Below are 25,286 nucleotides of genomic sequence, written 5' to 3'. Positions count from 1 at the left end.
CCTCTCCTCTCCTCTCCTCTCCTCTCCTCTCCTCTCCTCTCCTCTCCTCTCCTCTCCTCTCCTCTCCTCTCCTCTCCTCTCCTCTCCTCTCTCCCTGCCCACCTGTTGAATGTCCACAGCCGAAAGGAAACGGGAAAACGGGAAGGCCCAGAGATCTGAACTGCATCGCGATGCAAGCGCTGTGAACGGGGACAGCTGGAGGAGGAGCAGGGAGCAGGGGGGGAGATTGCTTTAATCCATCCTTTTTTATAAAACAGGAAAACAAATGGAGTCAGGTAGCTTATGTCATAATGATGAACAATATACAAAGCACATGTATAGCAATTATTATAAAACATGTATTTGTAGTGCAAGTCAAAATACAGGGACTCTACTCATACTGGCCAGCTAGAGGGAAACACGTGATTCTGAGCGATCAAAAAGAGCCCCAAATTCAAATTCAAAGTCATGAGAGCTGACAGTATTACAGAGTACAAAAATATGGTGAAAATTTACACATTACACATAAAGTACGTAATTTTTTAATAGTTTACAAATAGAGATCTACAGATATGTTTCCAATTAAGCTGGCTTTTACTACCCACCTATTGTAATACTCTAGGTATGGTTACATATACCAAAAGAACAAAAAAATTCCCATAGCATAGCTATACAGCAACATATTAAGGTCTGAAGATTAGACCAGTAAATGTTAAATATTTCACTGGTTTACTAAACTGACATTTTAAATCATTTACAGTAAAAAAAAAAAATCTTATAGACTTGTCTTTGAGACTGAAACAGAGTGTCCTTTATTAGTAAATCATTCAGTATTTAAAACAAGGGTTTGAGACCTTACAAGAAGTCTCTCTAGGCAGCTGGCATGAAAAATAAGGTATTTTAAAGGCAGAGTTTCTCAGTAATGTAATAACTGATTTCTATTTTAATTGAACTAAACTAACCATTACTTTTCTGATTGTTTTGAGCTCGTGTTCCTTTAGGCTTTATATGTATTTCTGGCAGCTTATTTGGTCTCCACCTTGTCCACATTGGCTGGTTTTCATTTTCCCAATGGTGATACAGAAATGTTCATTTGATAGTTTTTATACACAAATAAATAATGCACTGTTAACTCTATAGCTAAGAGGAATGGGTAGGATGCCTATTGCATAACAATACAGAGAGATCAAGTAAGGCACGGGACAGATACAGCAACTCCACTTCATGGGGTTTTCCTGTTTTTTTCCTTTCACATAGTAACACTAACAAATTTCTTCCAGTGTTTATTTTTTAAAAGGTTTCTTTTTTTCTTTAACTTTGCTTCTTGTCTATCTCACACTATGTGTAGGTGAAATGTAGGAAAAAGCCTTCAATGTTTTGCTTCAGATGCCAGTTTAAAAAAAAAACAACAAAACAAACTTTCAAACAGTTCAGACTAGTACCGCTTTTTTTTTTCTTCTTTTTTTTCCTTTTAACACTGATGAATCCGCGTTTTTATTTTTCTTTCTTTCCTTCTCACTCTCTCTTTCTTTTTTCCCTTGGTTATCTTTATTTTTTATAAACACATGTCATGCTGTTTCAGGGATATCCTTTAGCTGCACTTGCAAGACTTGACAATCATGTTGGAAAGCTGTTCGATTTTGGGTGTTTTTCCAATGTAGTAGAGGATGGTGAGGGGTTCCAAATCCTGGGACACACAGCATGGGGAGGCTGAAGCTTCTGGATTTATGGTGTTATACAAGCTGAGTACCTAGAAGTAGAAACCAAAACAGAGAGAGATTAAGGCAGCTGCCTCTAATGAGCAAACTGTTTTCTGCATCCCTTCCTCCCACAGCACCTGAGAGAATGCCCACTGAAAATGGTATAAAGATTCCTGGAATTTAGGGGTTTTTATGCTTTTCCACTTCAATCTAGTGATCACAATATGCCCAAATTTCCTAAGGTTTTGTCCATACAGTCTTAAGCCTCAAAGCAGGCAGTCTGGAGTCTGCCTGTAGAATGATGCCCTTTGGATCAACAGGCACACCATATTTATGAATACAGAGGAAATAGAAAGGTTTTTATCTGTTTCTTCAGGTTGCCATTTGCTGTTTACAGATTTTGGAATTACAAGTGACCAAAGAGAAGAGAGATCTCCTCAGAGTATAGGCACCCCTCTTCTTTTACCCTCTGCTATGCTAATTAAGTCCATTAATGCCATCCTGCAAGCAGCAGGACTCAAGGTGCAGCTACTCCTGCTGAGAGCCAGATGCATGGAGTCACCACCTATGTCACCCTGATTCCTATGCATGGTTCTCTGCAAGGGAAGTATGTAGGGTTAGCCACTGATGATGCATAGGTGCTCCTGAGGATGCCATTAATGCCTTAGCCAAACACCAAGTGACCTTTTCCTAGAACTTCCACACAACATTTGCAGCTTAGAGAGACAGAAGATCTGTTCAGGACAGCAACACTAACTACTTTATTAGGCAACTTCTGGCTCCTGGGGCAATTATCCAAACCACATATTTGTGACCATGACAGTTACTCTTCCTCTTTCCTTTAAAAACAAGTGCAGTTCCAAAATGTGTACACCATTACTCCACACCAGCACAGAAACACACTCACCTTATTTATACCTCTGCCTGCTGACATTGCTAACAGTACAATGTCACAGACAGTGACAGCTAAAAAGGGGTCTGTAAGCTCAGGAAGAACATGGTATCACGGTTTTACCAACCAAAAGAAACTCAAGCTGTCCCTTGGGCTTGGCAAGTTGTCCCTGCTGGCTGACACTGATCTGTCATTTTAAGGGAGGCTTGAAAAAGGGGAGACATCATTCTTAGTATGGACCCGAGGGTGAAATTCTCACTTTATGACAACTGTGATGCAAATGTCTGTCTCTTGCATTTACTGTCTAGACATCCTTAGGGACAGCTGAGAGGAAATTAGCACTTCACAGCAGAATACTACTCATCCTAAGGCAGTTGGCTAAAATACCACATCCAATCCCTAAAATAAAAAGTCCCATCTCAGACAACTATGATTCAGTTTATCAGCACCCCATACAAAAGAAGTCCCTCCTTCCCATACAAATTTTCAAAGTGTAAGAAAGAATATGTCTTTTGAAGTAAAAGGAGGACAGCTATCAGTATGGCAGGTCATAAAAGAGGTGATAACCAGGTGGAAGAACTCAGCCCTTTTGTTACTCTCAAAGTGCCTCCCTCAGTGTCTTTGCTGACCAAACTCATCGTGCCATCTTCCACTCATGTCTGTATTGAAAGGCCTTTTCCAAGCCACCTCCAAAGGCTACACACTCACAAGAAGTATTCAATCCAACCATGTGTTCATATCAATGAACACATAAAAGAAAGCAAATCTCTGGGCCAGTACATTTCTCCTGCTTCAACTAGCTTGAGGCCATGAGTGAGTTCCTCTATAGGGCCACATTTCATCATCCTTAGTTACTGAGACTAACTCTGAATACTGGTGCTGATGTCAGTCCCAGAAGCTGAAAATTAGCAAATGCATTACTCACTCTGCTGTGCTGAGTATCTGAGCTCCATAAATATGGGCAGGCTCCTGCACAGAAATTAGCATGGTATCCTTTAGGTTCATGAATCCATTTCCAGCCAAGATCCCTCTTGAAGTCAATATAAAGTGGACGCAGACAGCAATTATCCTGCACATTCCTGGGAAATAAAATACAAACACATCGGTCATAACAAAGACAACGCTGGGAATAAAAGTAATCCAGTTGCTTGCTCCCTGGAAATCATCCTTTACAGAAAGGCAGGTCTGAGTCACAAAAATTCTCAACTAAATCAGATCAATAGTAGCTTATGCTGTAACTGAAATTACAGTTATTGCAGGATGCTTGGACATGGCAGGACTTGCTCATACAGACAAAGCTAATGGCTTCCCTGGAGGATTATTCAAGTGCTTTTTTCCAGGTCCTACAGAGGAGACTCTGAGTAGGTGAACAAAGTGAAGGTGATAATTTTGCTCTAACTATGGGGCAAATGCATCTGGGAATCATCCCACATGGAACTGAGCTTCTCCTGTCTAAGGTCACAACAATCTGTCTCTGTGGGATTGGAGACCGCTGGGCAGAGACCTGCTGCACACAGAGCCCTGAGGATCTGCATTCTGTATAAAGGCTAACTGTAAAGAAACATGATCAACAACTGCATGACACCTCCAGTGTCCCACCACTGTGTAAGAATATGGGATGTGCAGGCATAGTTACCTAAAACAATAGGCAGCATCTAGAGCACGCTTCTTCCGCCGACTGGGCTGTTGCGACTCAAGTCTGTAGGAGGGTAACAACATTAGCAGAAGATGTGGGGTCTTCCCACTGTATTTTTTCCTATTGGACTTTAAAGCTTTCACATCACCACTGGAATATGTGTAGTCATCAATACCTTCAAAAAATACATTTTGGTGATAAACATTGTGTTGCTTTTTCTTCACAAATTAAATAAACCATCTCTTTAAAAAAACCTCAGAAACTGGGCCATGATGGTATCAGCTGGGCATGTTTACAGGGGAAGTGGGGGCAAATTTCAACCCAAGATGCCTAAGATACTCACAGTTCTCATGTTAGCTATTGTATCAACCCTCCCACATTCACATCTGTTTAATGCCATTTCACTACATTTACTAAAAACATTTCAATGAGTAACAGAGAAGGTAACTTCAGTCACTGCATCTTGCACGTCTTAGCCTCAAATGCCCCAAGCAGTGATTCTCTTGTTGCTTCAGTCAGAGCAGTACTCCCAACTTTTAACAGGTATGTACCTTTTAAAACGTTTTAACACACTTAAAGATGCTCTGGATACTGCACCTTCATTTTCCACTCTTACTTCTATCCCATTAGCTTCCACCATCATATTCACTCCTTTATGATACTTGTAAATTCCCCATCTTTCATTACCAGTTTATTTAAATCTGCTATTTTTCCCCAGAAATTAGTTATTCTAGTCTCTTCCTTTATATGGGCATGGAAAAGACACTGATTAAAGCATTTCTTCTTGAAATGGCAATCTATGGCCTCACATTCTGTATTCTCTTTTAACACTAACTGCCTTACTAGCTTCTTACCATGGCAATAGCACAGACAAGAGACTCAAGGTATTGGCCTTTCACAGGAGTCACATTATGCCTTTTGTTAACATCCTTTAGAAAATAATCTCCCCAACCAGATAATACCATCTAAACAGAAAGAGATACACTATTCTTCTCTTAACATATGCAATTTTAGTGACCAAACACCATACTAATCACTTTTTAAATGCACACAATGGCTTTAATCATATATACAGTACATGTATTTACTTACAGGAAAAAATTCCAATGCAGTGAAACAACAGTTAGAAAAACTTAATACTTGACAAGGAATATAGCCAAATACTTGGATCACAAGTGAACCAAATCATGATACAGTTCAATTAATGGGAACTTCAGGAACAGAATTTAGGTTAAAATTAGTTCTAATATAATATAGCTATAGATTCATGTGTGCTGGTGGACGGTAATTGTAGTACAGTAAATTAAATATAATTTCTCTTTTGTGAAACTGAAAGTTTAATGGCTCAAAAACACAAGAGAGTTTATACAAACTTCATATATTTACTCTGTATCACTTGGCCTGTTGTCCATAAAGAACACATATAGTCATAACCCTCAGTACACAGTTTTGTTTTTAATGCCCACTCATTCCAAACTTTTCAACTAAGTCTGACTCATTACAGTACTAGGATGGAAAGCAAAAGGATAATTTTGAAAATATTGAGCTATTTTCTCATTACTATCCAAGAGTGGATGGCAAACTGTGCAAGAGTCTGCACAAAATCCAAAAATGTACATATATCCTGTGAGCATGCTGCAAACTGTAACACAGATTTTTAAGGACATCAAAGCTGCATGCATGGAAAGAGACAGCTTTTTCATGCCTTGTGATTTTAGAATTGTTCAGGTGATACAGTTTTACCCTTGTGACTTTAGTATAATTTCCTACCAGCTGAGAATCACAATTCTCAAATGAGCAAGTTTTCAATCAGCTGAATGCCATTTAGAAGGCAGAAACAGCTTTTTATTTCCCTCCTCAATTAGTACATACCACAACATTTTAAAAAGTTGGAGTTTTTTTTTACTTTAATTACCTGCAAATCTTGCTTCAAGCTCCTCACTTTTATTTGGGATGATGTAATTATTGGAAGGCACGAAGGTACAGCATGGACAATGTAAGCTTATCTTAAATCCAAGATTCCTGTCTGCAAAACATAAAAGTGAGTGGAGTTGGTTTTCCCATGTGGAATGACTCTGAAATACTCCTGAGTTACTGGAGGAGCAGCTGGGGCAGGAGTGAAGGCAAAGAGCACTTTTTGTCACCTCTGTGATGGAGCCATTCATGTACAGCCTCAGTGACATCAAAAGACAACCATTCTCCTTCAGCTCTTGTTTTAACTACTTTGCTGTCAATATAGCGCTGTCCTGGTGATGATAATTCTTTAGATTTTAAAACCTGAAAGAAACAACAAATAAAATTTCCTACAGGTTAACATTTACCTGGTTGCTTTTAAAATGGACTACTAACATTAGAAACTAGCACAAGAAACTATTACAGCTGAAACCTCTATGCAGCAGATGAACATTTGTGCACATTTTCACAAAGAATCTTCTCAGGGTGTGTAAGGAGAAGAAAAATGTAAAAACACCCTAATGAAATCAGCTTAGGCTCCCAAGCAAAACATACCATCACATATTCCTTAGTGAGAGAAATCACACAGAAAGAACTGCCCTGAAAACCTATCCTGTAATACAACTGCTGAAGAGATCACAGTGAACACCAAAAGAAGCTATTTCACCTTCCTCAGTAATACTTATACTGGCTAGAGCACAAGATGCCAAAGTCCAGGCTGTACAATGTAGTCTGTACACTGAAGAAATTACATTGCTCCCCTATAACTAACCTATGGTATTGCCTTATTCATGCTTTTAGCCTTCCCTCTGATTTTGGGTACTAATCATACATTAAACAGATGGCCATGCATAGATTTGTGCCAGGTGAGGCTGCTTCCATCCAAACTTTGATACAGGCCGTATTTGTATTTTTGTCAAATGTTTCAGCAAAGCTTCCACTGATCAAGGAATAAAAAATACCTGAACAAAAGAAACCCAGGCCCTGCATGACCAGAATTTCAAGTGTCCACAGTCCTCCTCATCCCAGGCAAACAATTCAGTGAGTGCCTTCCTATATACAAGAATAGCCTGCTATTATTTACCCTAAGACAAAAACAATTGGACTTCTGGCTGTTAACAGCTGGTTTCTGGTTTTCTCCTTATTACTCCGTTGATAGTCTTGTGAGGCAGGGAGCTGGAATGCCATGCAACATTTAGTCAACTCCAATCAAGATACCACACGATAACATCACTTTGTAACTTTTGGCATGCCAGCTGTGCAACTTCATTTTTGTTTCGGGTTTTTCCTTTCTTTAAGCACCCAAATCCATCTCCAAATGAGTAACTGACAACATCTCATTGTTTCCTCCTATTTTCTCAGCCCAGAACAACCTGACATCTAGCAAGCACTGCTGTAATAAAATCATGGTGAAACCACATGATACATGTAAAGAAAAATATTTCAAAAGAGGTGTGAAACTATGTCATCGTGATAAAATCAGGCTTTTCGTAATTAAACAGGCTTGAAAAGCTCAGATTCTGTCCAGCATGTGGAGTCAGCATGCAGAGTCTCCCTGTTTATGGCAAGGCAGTGCTGGATCTCTCATAGGCCAACAACGTGGCTCCTACAATAACATTTGTCTTATGAAAAGAACAGCAACATGACAGGCTCTTTGTCTTCTTTCTGATCAACACATTTAGCAAAAAGCCATGAGAAGATGTTGGTTCAAGTCCAGATGATTACTAAGGGCCCCTGGTAGGCAATGCTGAGCTGCCCAGTAGAAACTAAGGGCACTCCAACAGTGAACATTGGGACTCCTTTTTATGAGGTAACCTTCAAACAAAGTGTCTGAACAACTGTTTACAGAGAGTCTGGCAGCAGCAAGGGGACTACCACTGCTCAGAAGTGCCAGAGGGATGAGAGAATCAGTAATCAATGCTGGGAAAGTCCCAGAGAAGTACAAATATAACTTTGCCTTCCCTTTGGTCTTTATCAGGTCAAGTGTTTCTGAGGATGTAATGCAGCTGTCATTCTGCAAGGATGTGTTGGGGCTGGGCGGTGTGAGGCAAATGGGACACAAGAACTTGGCTCATTTCTCTTCCTTTCTGCACAGTCATATCTTTCCAAAGACTCCAGAAACTGCATACCTCAGTTTTGGCAATGATGTAAGGACTAAAAGTAAGTAATGTGCCAAAAGCAATCTCCTCATGTTAACTATAATTGGTCTTAGACATATTCTGAAGACACAGCTGTGCCTTGATATCAAAAATAAATGTATTTATTCCAGTCTTTATCCCAATTGCTACCAAAAGACAGAGTCAGGGGCTGTCAGTGTGTACCTGGAATAAAAGGCATTTGTAAAAGCACAAGAAATCATCACTGCATGTATCCAATGGTCCAAGGGAAATCCATCCCCACTGCTGAGCTGAATGGCAAGAAAATGCTTCTGAGCTGTATGGCACTGTGGGACAGGACGGATACCATGGATTATAAGAGCTGGATATTATCCACCCTATGATACCTACAACATCTGAGAGTAAAGTTTCTCTCCATGTTGTTTACACAGCATGCCCAGGAAGAAAATTATAAAGAACGAGGCAAAAAGTCACAAACTAAGTAAGAGATAATTTCCACAACTGACACCATGGGTTAAACAGGCACTGGCAGTTCTTAAGCAAAAGGCTGTTAAGTGAGAAGAGTGTTACACTTAGTGAAATTAACTTAAATCTCCTTCTTTTGAGTTAAATATCTTTATAATGTTAGGGTGATGTATGATCTTAACAATCTGAGTACTTATAAGCAAGAATGATCTTCTAGTCTCACCATTTTGATTTTCTCCTCTTTTCCTCTTACATTGTTGCAAATGTGGAAAGTTAATGAAAGATAAAATCCGAGACTGGATCCTCAGAGTCTATTTTCTCCCTCAAATTAATCTGATTAAGTTTCTTTTCCTACGCTGTTTTTTATTTCCATCCGCACTGAAGCAATTGCACTCTATAAGGGGGGTAAACAAAGGGGCCTTTTTGTGGGAATCTCTCAGAAATTTTTACAGCTGCAATATATTCTTCAAATGAGTCTTCCAGAAATCGCTACATGAAATAAGCATTTTAGGCTCTCTCTGCCATTTCTCCACTTTGGTTTGCTTCTTTTTACTTTGCCCTACATTTCTGGTTTTAACCTTCCCCATCAGCAACACACCTTTTTCTTCCAATACACCCTCAAGCCTATATCCTCAAGGAAAAACTTCTCTTTCACCATTCCAACCCTTTCTTCCTACTAGATCAACTAATTCAGCTTCAAAAAAGAATAAAAGCCTCGCAGCTTTTGTGCTTGAAAGCTTGTCTACTTCTTCCAACCACACTTACTGGTCTTAGAAGAGATATTACCTTCACCTATAAACATTGCCTTGCCTTACCTATAAACACCACCTCACCTTCATGCTTAGCCCATCACAACCACATCAAACACGGTTATCAGAACTGCTGCTGCACAGCTTGTACCTGCAGGAGCTAAACAAAAGCCTTTGTGCAAAAGTTTTCAGTGCATTGAAAGTATTAACAGAAGGCAGGGGGAAAAAAGAAAATCCACAGAAGAGAAAGTCAACTGAGTTGAGCTTCCCCTTTAATCCTTTCTTACTTCCTTTTGGCACCTTACCCAAACGCTCCCTCTCGAAGAGGTACAAAGAGCCGGGTCTGACTACAGGCCATGATGGGAAGGCAAAGGTTTTCTGCTGGGGGAATCCTGTGCATCACCCACGGCGTGCAGAGACACAGATCCCATCATTTGCATCAGCAGCAGACAGTTTCCACAGAGCAGCCCCACCTTCCTCCGTGGGCAGGGACACATCCCAAGAGCCCCAGGTACCGGCACGGTGATGCACGATGGCTGTGCAGGACCAGCTGTGAGCACGCACACCTGCACAGGCCTCAGACACAGCCCAGAGGCAGCCAACACGGGCTCTGGACATGGACATGTCTGCCAGGGATATCTGCTCTCTCGTCTTGCTCCCACTGCCTGTTAGAACAATGATTACACAGGGAACGGACATACACGATCACACACTGGGGATGAGCTGAACTGGGAGAAGCGCTACCAAAGGGTGATCCGCCAGGCTTCTAGGCCAGTATACAGAGTAACTTTCATTCAGTAGCAATGCCCTAAATTCTTAGAATGATTTCAGGTTTTTTCTACCCCATTTTTGTGTTTGATTCCTCCCTTTTACACGAAAACCACCAACTAAAACACTTCTTAATCTTCTCTTGACCAGTGCCTTGCACACTGCCTTCTACCCACCTTTTTCAATGCCCACTGCTAACCTACCTCTCATACATTTTATTTCAATTCTGAGGTTTCTTGAAAACACCTGGTGAAAAAATGATCTTACAAATACCCATGAGGAGTCTCTAGATGATACGACATACATGCAGCTACTGCCAGCAGACCAAGGTGAAACAAACACATGAATAAATGAAAAATGCAGTTAATTGCAGGAAATGGCTCAGGAAGAAGCCAGATGCAAACAAAGCATTGCTCTTTTTTGTACAGCTCCATATGTTTAGGAAGCCCAGCCGGGGATCTTGGTGATGACAGCACTCACATGCCACCCTCATCAGGCCTGCCAGATTTCTGGTATTTTACAAATCCTGTTGAAATATACTCTTAATTCTGCTCAGTCTTCTGGGGGAGAACCTCTGCTTGGCTGGCAGGGACTTGTCTGTGCTCCTCTTCATCCATTAGAGGAGGCTGACCCATGATGTTATCTTGAAAGCTTTTCCCAAATCACCACGACCAGGGCATTCAGCAGTGAAAAAATTTACTTTTGTCACAAACTGGTTTCAGAAGTATGAGGAGTTTCCAGAAAATACTGATTTGTAAATTACTTCTGTCACTTGCTATGCTTATTTTTCAGACTAACTGGAAAGCCTTGACAGATACATTTTTTAAAAATTTAAGTATCAAGTAGCTGAAATCTTCATTCAAATACTGGAGGATGAAACTGTTTATTTATAGGCACACACATTTATACCCTCAGGAAACGATCACACAGTAAAAGTAAGGATAAGGATTATCTTAGTCTGTATTTTATAAACTGTAAAGTACACTGAGAACACTGCATAATTCATGATAACAAACAAAGCAGAATGCTTGCAAAATTAGCAGAAACTCTTTAAAGAATGGGACATACCAAAAGTTAACATGAGCAGAGCAGCAGCACTCGGCGTCAGGGTAATTAAACTGGTTCAAAAACAAACTCGAAAAAACTACTAAGCTCACGACTGTTAAAACAAACATTATTTTGTTCAAAGTTTCCTCTGCCTACTCCCCCGCTCATATATTTAGGGAACTAAGGCAGGGGATAACTGAATCAACACATCAGTGCATGCATTCTAGACAATAACCACTGACAGCAGACGCCAGAACAGCCTGTCTTCGTGACTCATTACACAGCTAAAAGGAAAAAATTTGACATGAAGATACACTGGTTCTTTCAAATAACTAGAGCCCCAGAACAGCAACTTGTTTAGTTCATTTCAGATTTGGTATTCTGGCCAATAACTACTTCTAGTCTTCTATTGTCACCACAATCAGATGCAGAAGAATGGGAAAACTACAATTAAGTATAATTTACAGTGGAATAGTTTTGGCTAATAAATTCACCACCTCCCCAGCAAGCAAACAAAGAAAGAACTGAATGTGGTTCAGCAGTGATGATACACAGGCTGATGCATCAATGACATACATCTGCTGCAGCCAAGAAAACCAAGAGCATTTTATGGCTGGGTTTGGGAATTATGGTCACCAACTCTTTGGAAATATTTCTGGTGACTTACAGTTTCTTAAAACAAGTTGATGAACTTTCTAAACATAGTAATAAGACCATATGGCTACTTAAAAATATCTATCCTATTTCCTGCACTGCATTAGAACTTGAAATGGTCACTGCTATCAGCCAGTGTGGGTTCTGCAGTCACTGAACAGAAGTAAATATGGCATTATCTTGTGAAAACCTGCTATTAATCTGTCTTTCCTCTCCATTCATTCTGGACTGTCAGATCTCCTCCCTCCAGATGCTGTTGGCCCCCTGATAACTTCCTTCCTTTCTCTGTCATTTCAAACTCCTGTGATGTTCTTGTATTACAACATCTTGGCAGGCTCACTGCTCTTTCTCTCACTTATCAGTCATTATCCATGATTTCCATTGGAACTTCATGGCCCTTTTAAAAATAATGGAAATAACCTGACATGTGCTTGGTAAGCCTAAAGTAAATAAGCACAAACAATGAAATCCAGTGGTAAATGAGGTACTTATGCTGGTTAACATGAGAGCAAAGATAAGTTCAGCTATGCACACCATGGCTGAAAACTGCCATTTAGGATGACCTTTCCTGAACCAGAAGAAACTGCAGGGGACTGCAGCCTAACTCTTTACACTGGAATGACCACATTCCCAAGGTCTGCATACACAGCTGCTGGGAGTTTCCAAATTCCTACATCCGATTCACCCTACTGAGAGATTCACTCACTGCCTGGTTCCAAATTTCAAAGGTCTCCTCGGACAGCTCTCAGGGACTTCAGCCAGCTCTTTCTGAAACTTACAGTTAAAAAATGGCCATGCTAATTATCAATCCTTTCTCATTCCCTGGTTAAATCTGAGGCCTTTGATCCTATTTTGGACATAAGAAAAAGAAAATCCTTAATTCTGCTGCAAACCTCTCCAGTTTAGCACTCATTATATGTGAAAACATATGGTGTAAAGTGCAAAGCTTCCATATAGTACCTTTTGCCAGATAATTGGGAACCTACTGGCTATCAAAATCTTAGCTGCTTCTAAGTGCAAGAGACCAGCTTTTTTAAAAAATGTCAGTGAATTTTTAAGCTCTTCTTGTAGCCACTCCTGCAAAGGAGTAATTCAGACTCTGCCTTCAGTGCTATGGAGTTAAAAGGGCTTTACAGTCCCCCTGCTTATCAATGAAGTCTTTCCATTACTTGCAATGGTCTCCGAATCAGGCTCAAACTGAGGGCAGAATCTTTAGAGACTACTATATGAGATGCAGAGTTCCTGCCAAAATACAAAGAAAGGTATGGAGTACTTGCCAAAGTTTGTAAAAAACCCATAGGTCTCTGATCCATCTGCTCAGAACTTGCCAGACACGTTCTTCATGCAAACTTGCAAATAAAAAGAACATATTGCACACATAACCCAACTGCTTTTATATCTGGATGGGCTACAGCTGCAGAAGGATTCTCTTACAGTGCTGGCTGATGCTCACTTAAAGGTAAAAGAAGGTGAAGTGTGAGGCAGGCAAAGAGATGAGCACTTCAGCAGCTCAGAAAGGGAGGGGAAGTCAAGTGTGCCATGGAATCACTGTGACTGACTCCTTGCATCACCCTGCGGTGAGGGGATGAGCTCTGGGAAGAAAATGGATCCTGGGAAGGGATTTCCTCTCCATTTGTTCCCCAAGCAGGGCCTTCCTCCTGATGCTGAAGATACATTTGCAGTGTAAGTTGGGGACAGAGCCCTGAGGCTGTCCAGCCTGATTTATGTTTAAGCAGGCAGGAAGACTCTGCATTGTTTAAGCAATAAAGAAGAATGGAGGGTCTGGGGTCCTTCTCCTGGAAGATTCTGAAATATTGAGGGCAATTTCCTGCCATTTGGGAGATTTTAAGATAGCTCCAAAGAAAGATTTTATATAAAATGAAGCAAAACAAAAAAAATCCCGTAAACTTATCTAGCCTTTAGCTTTAACTTGCCAAAGGCACATTATGTTTTATTAAAGTATCAACAAAGAGGAGCCAAAGTCAACAGAAACAGAGTGGGTTCTCCTGTCTTCTAGCCAAATATCCCAGATCCTGCAGGGTACTCCTGTGTTCATATCCCCTTTATGCACAGGTCTCCTAAGGCTTTTTCTCTTCCTTGGTCCTGTCCCTGACAGAACTATCTCATCTTCATGTGCATTTTACTACATTCCGGCATGCAACTTTCTTGGCTAAATGAGTATTTGGACACAGTACTTTCTCCAAGATGTTGTCTTCTTCCACAAATCCCTCCTCTTTCTTCCCTTTCTCTTGCCTGCCTTGTTCCCTCACTTCTCCTTGTAGTCTTCTCTTCCCACCACCTACAGATTTCCACACAAATCACTCCCATTCTCCTCCATTTTCTCCCATCACCTATTCTTCTTCGCGTAGGCTTCTCTCCAACAAAGCTTCACATTGTTTCCTAAAGCTCCCCAGAACAGGAGCACCACCTTCCCCCCTCCAACAGCACACGGCCATAAAGCCAACCTGATGTTCTTCAGCCAGTGACCACCACGCTGAGCTGCTTGCTTCAAACTTGCTCATGTCCCAGTGTAATGTAGGCCTGGCTACCCCAACAAACCCCAGCCCAAAGAACAGGAACCCAAAGCTAGCTGCTGTTTTCAGACCCACGCCTCCAATAATGCACAGGCAGAACAAATGGCAATACAGCCACCTGTGGCCTGCATTTCTACACATGGCAGTGTCCAGCTGGGAAGGACACACTGGCCCTTGCCAGGAGCTGACAGAAATATATTATATTCCTTCAAGTTGTCTTCAGTAATTGCTCTATTCCTGACAAGAGGCAGGTACAACTGAGATATGCTCCCAAATTACAGTGAAGATGATGGAGCCCTAAACACGTGCCCTCACACTCACAGAGTACTTGCCAAAGGTACTCTAGATATGCTCTCTAATGTTCTGACAACATTTTGTAGGGCATATAGCATCTGGAACCAGAAAAGAGGGACTCAGGAACAAGAAGAAAACAGTAATTCAATTGAAATATACTGCAAATGAACTTCCTCTGGTCCTGAGCTGCTGCTAGGGGAAAGTGAAGGAGTTTGGTAGAGTGGAAAGTTATCATATCCATGCCTTATACTAGGTTTGGCACTTCAAAGAATACCTTACATTTGCCATTCAACATAACCTCATAACTCTTCAGAATGCAAGAGTCTGGTTTCAGGATAGCAACACATAAATGGTGAGATCTAAATGCACTACTTTAGATGTGGGTCACAGCCATGGCAGTCAGTTACAACCAAGTGCCCCAGGTGATATCTGTAATACAGACATCCTGAGCCAGCTCACAGCCACAAATCCTGCTTCATGGTATTCTCTCCCATGCCATCAGAGACGGCACTTTTTGGCAAGAAAAGAGAGCACAGCCCCTCTGCTCCTGATTATACGGAGATCAGTCTGAAGGATCGCAGTTGCAGTCAGTGTAAATTGCCTCAGATTTGCACTGCAGAGATTTGGCCCAAATCTATGGTAGCTCACTCTAAACATATTCCCCAACTGAAAAACAAGACAAAGCACTGTCTGAATTGACAGACAGTGAAAGTATTTGAACAACCAACTGTGGTTTAAATTTAAATCTGACTCATAATGGGGTGTATGTTCCACAGCATCTTCCTCCTCTTACCTCCAAGCAGGGAGAGAGCCCCTGGAGGAAATGGGGGCTACCACTGCCTAGAGGACAGATAGCTCTTCCTAGACCCTGAACAAGCTCCACGGGAGCTCCTGACATGGACTGGGCCCTCCCCAAAATGGAAAGACCAGAGGTCTCCTCCTGTTTGCTTCAGATTCTTCACTGCAATCTGATGTGTCTCGCCAGCTTTAACCTGGCACTGTTCATTTGCCTCAACCCTTGCTCTGATACATCCTGTGGATCCATCCCTCCCATCCACAGCCTCTCAGATAATCCCACCCACAGCAGCCTCAGACAACGATGACAATAAAACATAGAGCTTCAGCTGCACTTTTTGTGATGCTTTATGACGTGTTAATAAAACATGGCACCACTTCCACAGGAAGTAATTATTATTTGTTATTGTTTGACTGCCTGTACATAATAAAAATACCTTAAACCAAATACCACAGAACTCTCTGAAGGATGTCTTTTTAACCTGTAAGGGTTTCTATTAGTTCTGCTTTGCAGTGGTGCCTATTTGTTTTTAGGAATGCTTATTCATAAAAGACGAGGCTTTTTTTGAAGGGTGCAGGGACTTTATTCATAAATACAGAAGCACCTTAATAAAAGAAAGATGTGATGAAGTCTTCAAAGCAGGCAAGAAAACTGATGAACAAAGACATTCCCATAACAACTGAGCTTTATCTGATCAAATTCCAATAAAGCCTGCATTTGGCATAAATCTTTAAAAACATAGCAAGGGCCACTGGAGGATGCTAAAACTTGTTTATTTAATATTATTTCTCCTCCCTTCCTCAAAAGCACTTTATCCTCTTAATATTTTCTGAAGTCTTGGTGCACGCTGGGAAGCGCACTGAGTGAGCACGGCGCGGTGGAGGGACGGGAGAAGCGCGCCTTGTCCGAGGTCACGCCGCTTCCTTCCTTCCTTCCTTCCTTCCTTCCTTCCTTCCTTCCTTCCTTCCTTCCTTCCTTCCTTCCTTCCTTCCTTCCTTCCTTCCTTCCTTCCTTCCTTCCTTCCGCCACTTCCTTCCGCCACTTCCTTCCGCCACTTCCTTCCGCCACTTCCTTCCGCCACTTCCTTCCTTCCGCCACTTCCTTCCTTCCGCCACTTCCTTCCTTCCGCCACTTCCTTCCTTCCGCCACTTCCTTCCTTCCGCCACTTCCTTCCTTCCGCCACTTCCTTCCTTCCTTCCGCCACTTCCTTCCTTCCTTCCGCCACTTCCTTCCTTCCTTCCGCCACTTCCTTCCTTCCGCCACTTCCTTCCTTCCGCCACTTCCTTCCTTCCGCCACTTCCTTCCTTCCGCCACTTCCTTCCTTCCGCCACTTCCTTCCTTCCGCCACTTCCTTCCTTCCGCCACTTCCTTCCTTCCGCCACTTCCTTCCTTCCGCCACTTCCTTCCTTCCGCCACTTCCTTCCGCCACTTCCTTCCTTCCGCCACTTCCTTCCTTCCGCCACTTCCTTCCTTCCGCCACTTCCTTCCTTCCCTCCCGCCGGCTTCCTTCCCACTTTCCAATGTGCTCTGCTGATGATCAGCAGCATAACCATCTGATTAAGCCTCTCTTTTGGGCAGAAGAAAGAACAGAAAGGGTAGTGCCTTTAAAGAATTTAATTCTCTGCAGATTCACTTAACCAGAGCCAAGAAGAGACAGAAGCCTTCATACCAGCCTTTTAAAAGTAACTTAATTCCTACTTCTGTGAGTTTTATTATTTTCCATCCTAAGACTTCTTAGTATGTGCGCTGTACTTCCCATCTGTGCAGGAACACACAGATGTGACTGACTAATCCTTAAATACCAAGAGAAGTATTCTGGGTGAAAACAGACATTTTCTGCACACAGGGATTACTACTTGCCCATTGGCTTTGTGGATGCATGCAGGGCACCTCCATGAGAATTAATCTCTAGGATTCACTGCCTGGAGAAATCCAGATGGCAGAAAACCTGACAAGCAGATTCATAACCATTCATTCCCAGCATAAATACGACAGGGTGCTCTCTGCTCCAGCTCAGGCTCTGAGGTGGGAATAGGGTCCTGCTGCTGCTGCAGCGCCAGGGGCCTGGAACAAGGGGCCACAGCCCTGGCTCACCATGCCAAGCAGCCCCAGACTGCCTTCCTGGAGTCAGTGCAAACAAGGGCTGTAAGAAAACACAAAGTCCCTTTCTGATGTGGTTTGGAAAAGGGAGCCAAGTACAGCCTGAGGAAAGCTTAGCTGAAAAGGTGCAGTTTTGCGTTTCTTCTTTCATTTTAAAGGGTAGATCTGTAAGGTCAGAGGACCACACAAAGAAAGAATCAGGAGGAAAAACAAAATATTTATATTCTGCTTGCTTATTTTTTCAATTTACCCTGCACATCTGTCTCTAGCTGTTCCTAAAACAGTCCTTTAGAATAACGTTGTCCCTTCTGCATCAGTGGTATATATGCTACTACTAAACTGCCACTGGACTAAATCAGAAAGCTCTTGGAGGGCAATCAGAAGATGTGCACATGTTCAGGGACTATCTCAGTGAACCACAAGAGAGCTCTGATTCTCCCCAGAAGGCTTCTGCCTTCTACCTCTCTTCCCCAGAGAAAGACCAGGGGACAAAGGAACAACCATTCCTTGAAACTGCAGGTATGAAAGGAATTTCAAAAACCCTCATCAAGAAGAGCTCCACAACAAAGCAAAACACTAGGCAACCTGAAACTTGGTTGGAGGAGAAAAAAAAAAAAACCCTAATAATTAAATGTTGCTTATGCAAGATGAAAAACCACACTGTTCCTTCTGGGCACAACAGCCCTGGCAAGCCCAGCACGTATGTCACAAGACAGGAAGCAAAGCTCATGCACAGAGGAGGAGCGGCAGCTGCTCATGCCAACTCCACCGGCAATCCCCTCTGCAAGGCTCACTCCCCAAGGCTTTTCATGCTGGAGTCAGAGATCTGACTAAGTCTTCAGCCCTTACAGAAGATAGCTGCCTCTCCCACTTCCACTGAAATGAGGATCTTCCTGACTCTCCTCTTTTACCTCCCATGCTTGCACCATGTTCACCACTAGACAACTCTTATCTGCATTCTCAGTACATTAATACACAGCCCTGAAGCTCCTCCATGACCACTGGGGTACCAATGCCTCCTCTATCCATACCTCTTCACCTTCATCTGCAAATATTTTCTTCTTTCTAATCTCTAGAATTCATACAGTAACTTTTAGAATGCTTTCTACAGCACTGTTCTATAATACGCCACAGAATCATAGAATATCTCACATTGGAAGGGACCCAAAAGCATCTTGGGTTCCTTGTCTCTGACTTCTCCCTGCTTTTGCTTTTCCTGCTAAACACTGCATCCTAATCTCATGTGCTGTGATGGACATGAGCTGCAGGAACATTTAGGGACTCGTGCTCCTGGCAGAAGAGCTCCTGCCAAGGAACTCATGCAGTTCAGACTGCCCACCACAGAGCTGTAATACCCCCGTACAAGGTTTTGGGAGAGCTGCATACAAGACTGCAAGAAACAAACATGACCAAAAGGAAATGATCCAGAGACAGCTTGCCTCTCTACAAGCAAAGGAACAAAGTAACATGCCTAAAATATGCCTGGCACAAACACACAGGGCATGCTGCCTTTGGCTTGCCTGTTACTTGGTGGAGAAAAGATCTAATCCTACAATAACCTGCACTCATTACTCACCTAACACTTCACTTAGTTTGCTCCACCCAGCCTAAAAAAGAAACTGCCTTACTCACCATCCATATATTTATCCAGGGACCCAAGTACCTGCCCTGGATGCAGGTGTCAGTCATTTCCATGGGCACAGGCTTGCTGGAGTCAGGCTCTTTCAAGTAAGCCCCAGCTGTTTCTCATCAGAAGGCAAAATCCCAGCCAAGCAAAGGCCCTTTCTTCCATACCTCTGCTGAACTCTTTGTGTCCCATGTTCCTCAAACACAGAAAGGCAATGAACTGAGCTCAGGCAACCACAGCTGTATTCTTTTCAGGTGGCTGACTAACAGCTCTCAAAAGTAGAACAACAGAAAGCCCAGAGATGCTATCAACTCCTTTTAGGGTGTCTGAGCAGTGAGGTCAAGCCAGAACATACAATTGTTCCAGCAGGCTGCTGTGGCAGCTTCACCGGGACTCACAGAGTATTTCTGCGGGATGGCTGTTCTATACAGGCAACACCAGTGATTCTCAATAGAGGTTCTTAGCTTTAACTTTTAGCAAATAACACATTATTTGCTCAGCTTTTCTGCCATCCTGTTCTTGGAAAGAATGGCAGTCAGGTCACAGCCACCAGTGACCACCTGTGGACCTGAACCACATTCAAATGGGAATTAACTTTTCCTACACTTAAACAACTAAACAGAACAATGCACTTTTCCTGCTGCAAGCCTCCATGACTGGCTTCTACTATCACTTCAGTGAGCCTGTGAACCCAAAGTGCCCCCTCTCTCTGCTTCAAGTTTTGCTTCCACTTTACCAGACCAGGCAGGAAAAGCTGAACTTTCAAAGTGAGGGAGAAGACTCAAATTCGCACCCACTGGAGCCAACCTGCACAGCTAATGCAGGCAGTAAGAACAGAGCTAAACAAGGTCTCCACACACTTCTAGGTGGTATTCTATCCATCAGGGTTTTCGGCAGAACATGTCACAGGTTGCTGGGACAACCACAAGTTTTACTCAGTATAAAACTTCTGGGAGCTGGGCCCCTTTTAGTTGCTGTGTTTCCCAGTGAGGAGAACTATGCTTTAAATGAAATATGCTCTAGACAGTATTTGCACAAATGCACAGACTCTGTTAAATGAGGTTAAAGGCTCTAAAGTCCTTAAAGATTAAATGACATAAATCTTGTCAACACTCAGGAGTGAGTCATGGGGCATTTTCTTACTCACTCCACAATCCCTGAAGTGTCCACTCCCTCGCCTCAACCCTGGACTACTATACAGAAGCCAGGTTTGAAACTCCTTAGCTTTGCAATTCAGTTTTAATTCCATTTCTACAAGGAAGTCTTAAAAAGCTTCTCCTGAACATGGGCCAGAGAGAGGAATTTGACCTCTGTGTAAACTACAGTTCAGGTCAGGTGTTGGGAGACAGAGATCTTGGGAATAACTTTTGTGATGTCTTGTTCTCTCACTTTTTTTAATATGCTGTGAAACACAAAATCACAAAGGTTGGAAAAGACCTCCAAGATCATAGAGTCCAACTTTTGACCAAAAACCACCATGTCAACTGGACCATGGCACTAAGTGCCATGTCCAGTCATTTCTTGAACTCTTCCAGGGATGGTGACTACACCACTTCCTTGGGCAGCCTGTTCCAATACTTGACCACCCTTTCATTGAAGGAATTCTTCCTGATGTCCAACCCAAACCTCCCGTGCTGCAGCTCAAGACCATTTCCCTTTGTCCTGTGGCTGGCTGCACAGGAGAAGCCAATCTCCACCTGGCTACACCCTCCTTTCAGGGAGCTATAGAGTGATAAGGACACCCCAGAGCCTCCTTTTCTCCAGGATAAACAGCCCCAGATCCCCCAGGCACTTCTCACAAGACTCCCTCTCTAAACCCTTGCCCAGCTCTTCTGCCCTTCTTTGGACATGTTCCAGCACCTCCTTGCAGTAAGGGGCCCAAACCTGGACACAGGATTTGAGATGCAAGCTCACCAGGGCTGAATAGAGAGGGGAAATCACTATGATGCTCCTGCTGGCCACACTATTGCTGATATGAGCCAGGATGTCATTGGGCCCCTGAGCCACCTGGGCACACTGCTGGCTCAAAACTCTGGAGTCCTGGGGCTTTACTGCTAGAAAAAGTTTGCACATTTCAGCTTTGCATGGTTTCGAGTGAAGTCCTTTCTGGGGAAGGCACTGCAGTGAGAGGCTCCCTTGCAGAGAGGGGACCCAAGAGCTCGTCCCCAGCTTTGCTCTGCCGGCTGGATGGGTGTGCAGCAGCAGGGCAGGGGGAGCTGAAGCGTGGCAGGCGCCTCCATACCTGGTACAGCTCTATCCGCTGCTCCGAGACGCGCGCCTTGGTGTTCTGCAGGCGGAAGACGCGGAACTCGGCCTTCACCAGGTTGGAGGCGTTCTTCTCCATGGCCGACACGTCAAACCGCACGATCCGGAAGTAAAGGCTGTAATAGCTCGGCGGGATGGCGTCTGCAAGAAAGCACTGGGGGTTTATTCCTTTTCTTGGTGACAAAACACACTGTTCCTTCAAACACTTTAATACAACACAGCCCCAGACAGGGAAACACCTGAGGCGTGGTTCGGTTTCCAACGGTCAATTTAGTACTATTAACAATTTAATTAAAATTAAGAAAATCTATGCCACGTGTTTTTTATAAGGCTGCCATATTAACAGAGATTAACAACTACTTTCAACTCTACTTCAGGTCATGCATTTAAATCTCTCCTCTTTCAACCTACGGGTGGAAAATCCTGAATACTTATGAACTGAGGAAAAAACATAGCAGTTGGTTCATGGTAAATGCCTTCAGGCTGACAGAGAGTTCACAGGGATCTGCTAAGACAACAAATAACAGCAGCTCATCTGATCTATATGTTTTCTGAAACCCACTTCCCCTCTGAATATGGAGTATGAATTAGCCAGCTTCAGATTTTATTCCATACCTAGTTATTAAAGGATATTTTTGGAACAAAATAGTCATTCTAATTATAGTGATGAGGGCTGGAACAAGAGAGGAAGGAAAAACAAGGGGAAAAGGCAAGCAGACAGTAGACACTATGAACAGGATTACTTGAATTTTGACCCCTGGAAAGCAGTAAAAGCCATAAACATAACATCCCTTACTATAAATTTGGTAAAAACAGAAAAAAAAACCCAGAGAAATGGGCTCAAGTCTCCAGCAACAGTGCCAGACATCTCAGTTTAGGCTTCAAAACAGTGTTCCTGCCTTCCAGTGGTAAACCCTGACCGAGGGTAAGCAGCAAGGCAGTTCTGCACAAACCAGGTAACCCTAAGGCATTCAGCCATCACCTGAGGCCCTTTCACACTGCCCAGAGCAGCAGCACCAGGAGAAGTTTGCCTGCAGCTCTCCTGCCTGACACCCAAACTCGCTGCAGAAGAGACGGGAAGAGAGTGGAAGGAGACAAGCTCACACTCCCTAGAGGGGAGATGAAATTACAGTAAGGCCTGATAAAAATCTCAGTTCAAATGAAGAGAACAGTTTCTTCTTTTCTTACAGTGTGAAAACTGAAGTGGATAAATTAGAAAACAAAAAGGAAAATTGCTTTTGAGGGCTGGGGAGGCATTTTCAGCTGAGGAAGCACATGTGTTCTCACAGTTACATGTTTAATAACCTGTTGTAGCTCTTTGAGGAAGTTCAAACTGACTATTTAATAAATGTAGCTATGAGAATATCTTTGATGATAAGAAATAATCTCAGCCTCAACTGCAGATGCATTGTGAGAGATGACAAGTTCTCAAAGCACTTCAAAAAATTCCTCTGAAAGAGTACTTCCCAAAGCAGACCCTCAGTATGATCAAACAGGTACAGCTACGAAGAGGAAACTCCAGACTTCCTTATGATTCCACTTAATTAAAAAAAAAAAAAAAAAGGTTCTCAGATTTTCACATCTGCAGTGCTTGAAAATAACCCCCCAGGCATCATAATCACTATTCTTGGCTACCATGCTCATTGACAGGAAACTGCCACAATCTCACAGTGAGAACTCAAAGGCAAACAGATGCAAATTACTCCTACACCAAAGCTGCTCCTCTCTCCCATCAGCAACATCAGTGCCAGAGTCTCTCAAAACACCAAGGGAAGGGGTTGTGAGAAACATTTAACTGTATGCCACTATGACCTAGATATATTTCGCGAATTCTTATAAAAGCTACTTGGTTCAGAGATTACATCCTTCTTTAAGAGAGAAATAGTATCTTCAGTTTATTTTTCTTGCTGTAGGAAACTCCAAGACTACTACTTGCTTTTCAGCCAAACCTAATCCTACTAGGAATATAATTTGGCATAATAGTATGTATATATAAGATTGATGCTTCCAGGATGAGTTGTAAGTTGTCCTTCCCTGTCATTTGTTTGAGGCATCAACCTACCATTTCGTTCACTGTGGACAAGCCAAACTAGCAGCCCTTCACTTGCCCTGGCACAGACAAACCCTGTCCATCTTGACTTTATTTTAGATTGAAAAGCCCTGTTTAACTGTCAGCTTGGTTTATATTTAGCCTCTTATTCCTAGAACCTTCTTGTGCTGTATTTGTAGGCCTTCTTTCCAGTTTCTTTGTTTTAGATGCTGTGTATTACAAACCTCTGAACATGTACGAGTGGATATTCCTGAGCCATTCCTGCATTTACATTTTTTCTCTCCTTCATATATAAGGAAGACAGAGAATGAATACTCTTTCAGTGTGCCTGTTTTTGTGTTGCATATGTGCATTTGTACACATTGCAAACAAGTATTTACCTTCCACTGGAAGGCAGGCATGGGAAACCCTCTATGAGTAAGCAGAAATTCTTGTCTTACAGAAGTTTCATCTCTCTTGTAAGACAGTTTTACATCTTTATATATAAACCTCACATAAGAAATTTGATTTCTTTATCATTCATGACAGTATCCACAGCAAGTCAATTGAGGAAAAGGCATTATTCATGGAGAGATGAAAAAAAAGGCTGACTCCATAATTGGGGTTTATTTGAAAATTAATCAACATGAAGACTGAGAAATGAGACGTGCAACTTTCTTTAAAGGAACGCTAAGAACCCCATGGAGTCTACAGGCTTTTGGATTGGCCTTTAAGTGATCTCAGATGCTGCAATTTATCTCTCTTTGTGACTCCACCTCAACCTGACAGTTTTATCAATTCAGATTCAGTTGGATTCCTCTGCACTCCCCTCTGGTTTTGGCCCCATGACTCCAGCAGACACCAGGACGACTCTGGCCAAGCTAGTCTGCAGTCACAGTTACCCTGCTGCAGACTAGACTCCTGAGGTATTCTTTGAACTATTATCATTAATGAGTGGAATTAAATCAATATATTTCCTGTAGCTAGGAAAACACAGATTTCTTTTGTTTTGGTGGGAGAGAGAATAGTAAACGCAATGAAAGGTTCAGTTTTTATCATTTTTAAATTAGCCATTAAATCAACCCTCAAAAAAACCTGAAGACTTCCAGCTGTAATAATCACAATCACCACAGTTGAGATGAGTTACACGACACAGCTGGAGAAGGTGAAGGCAGCATCCATCCTCCTCCTCCCTTTAGGCTGCTAAACACCGAGCATCACAAGTATCACAAGGTTACTCTTTTTCTTTCCATCTTTTTTTTTTCTGTCTTGAACAAGCTGAAACTTCACCAGCTGCTCCACGCGGGACAGTCTGAACTGCCAGGTTGAAATGTACTCTGCTGTGTGAGTGATTAAGTGCATAAGGACACGGTGGTTTCTGTGCCTCTCTCAGACTTTGTTCAATATCCAGCATCCTCCAGGCTCCCATGCCAGCAGCCTGGACAGAAAGCAGCCCTGCTCTGACAAAGCAGAAAAACACCAATGGGAGGGTGCAGGAGACCCATCCCAACACAGCCTGCAGTACTGCTCCAGGCTGAACACTGTCCATGGGAGAGACTGGACACATTCTCTGACCAACCATCCAAAACAGCACACAGGCCCCCAGGAGCACCTGGGAGGAGAGCAAGGTGCAGTCAAGCACCCTGAAACTGAAACAGGGATAGAAAGTTTGTTTCATGCT

At 42.6% G+C, this 25,286-nt stretch overlaps 1 protein-coding gene across 2 annotated transcripts in view; it reads right to left on the bottom strand.

Annotated features, from left to right (window-relative positions):
• Nucleotides 1-314: 314 nt before the first annotated feature.
• Nucleotides 315-25,286, bottom strand: part of TGFB2 (transforming growth factor beta 2) — a 58,838-nt gene continuing 33,866 nt past the window's right edge. The window contains exons 2-7 of one of the 2 annotated variants that reach the window (XM_063152221.1): nucleotides 21,554-21,717; nucleotides 6,352-6,484; nucleotides 6,123-6,233; nucleotides 4,208-4,382; nucleotides 3,497-3,650; nucleotides 315-1,729 (exon numbers count right to left, since the gene is read on the bottom strand). In XM_063152221.1, the coding sequence (XP_063008291.1) occupies nucleotides 1,571-1,729; nucleotides 3,497-3,650; nucleotides 4,208-4,382; nucleotides 6,123-6,233; nucleotides 6,352-6,484; nucleotides 21,554-21,717 (896 nt within the window). In that variant the 3' untranslated portion in view covers nucleotides 315-1,570. Of the gene's footprint in view, nucleotides 1,730-3,496; nucleotides 3,651-4,207; nucleotides 4,383-6,122; nucleotides 6,234-6,351; nucleotides 6,485-21,553; nucleotides 21,718-25,286 lie in introns of those variants that run through there. The other variant, XM_063152222.1, reaches the window with a different exon arrangement.

Source organism: Melospiza melodia, chromosome 3 (assembly GCF_035770615.1).
Source record: "Melospiza melodia melodia isolate bMelMel2 chromosome 3, bMelMel2.pri, whole genome shotgun sequence".
NCBI classification, from domain to species: domain Eukaryota; kingdom Metazoa; phylum Chordata; class Aves; order Passeriformes; family Passerellidae; genus Melospiza; species Melospiza melodia.
The sequence above is the reverse complement of the archived record's forward strand: the minus strand, read 5'-3'. Positions and strand labels throughout refer to the sequence as shown.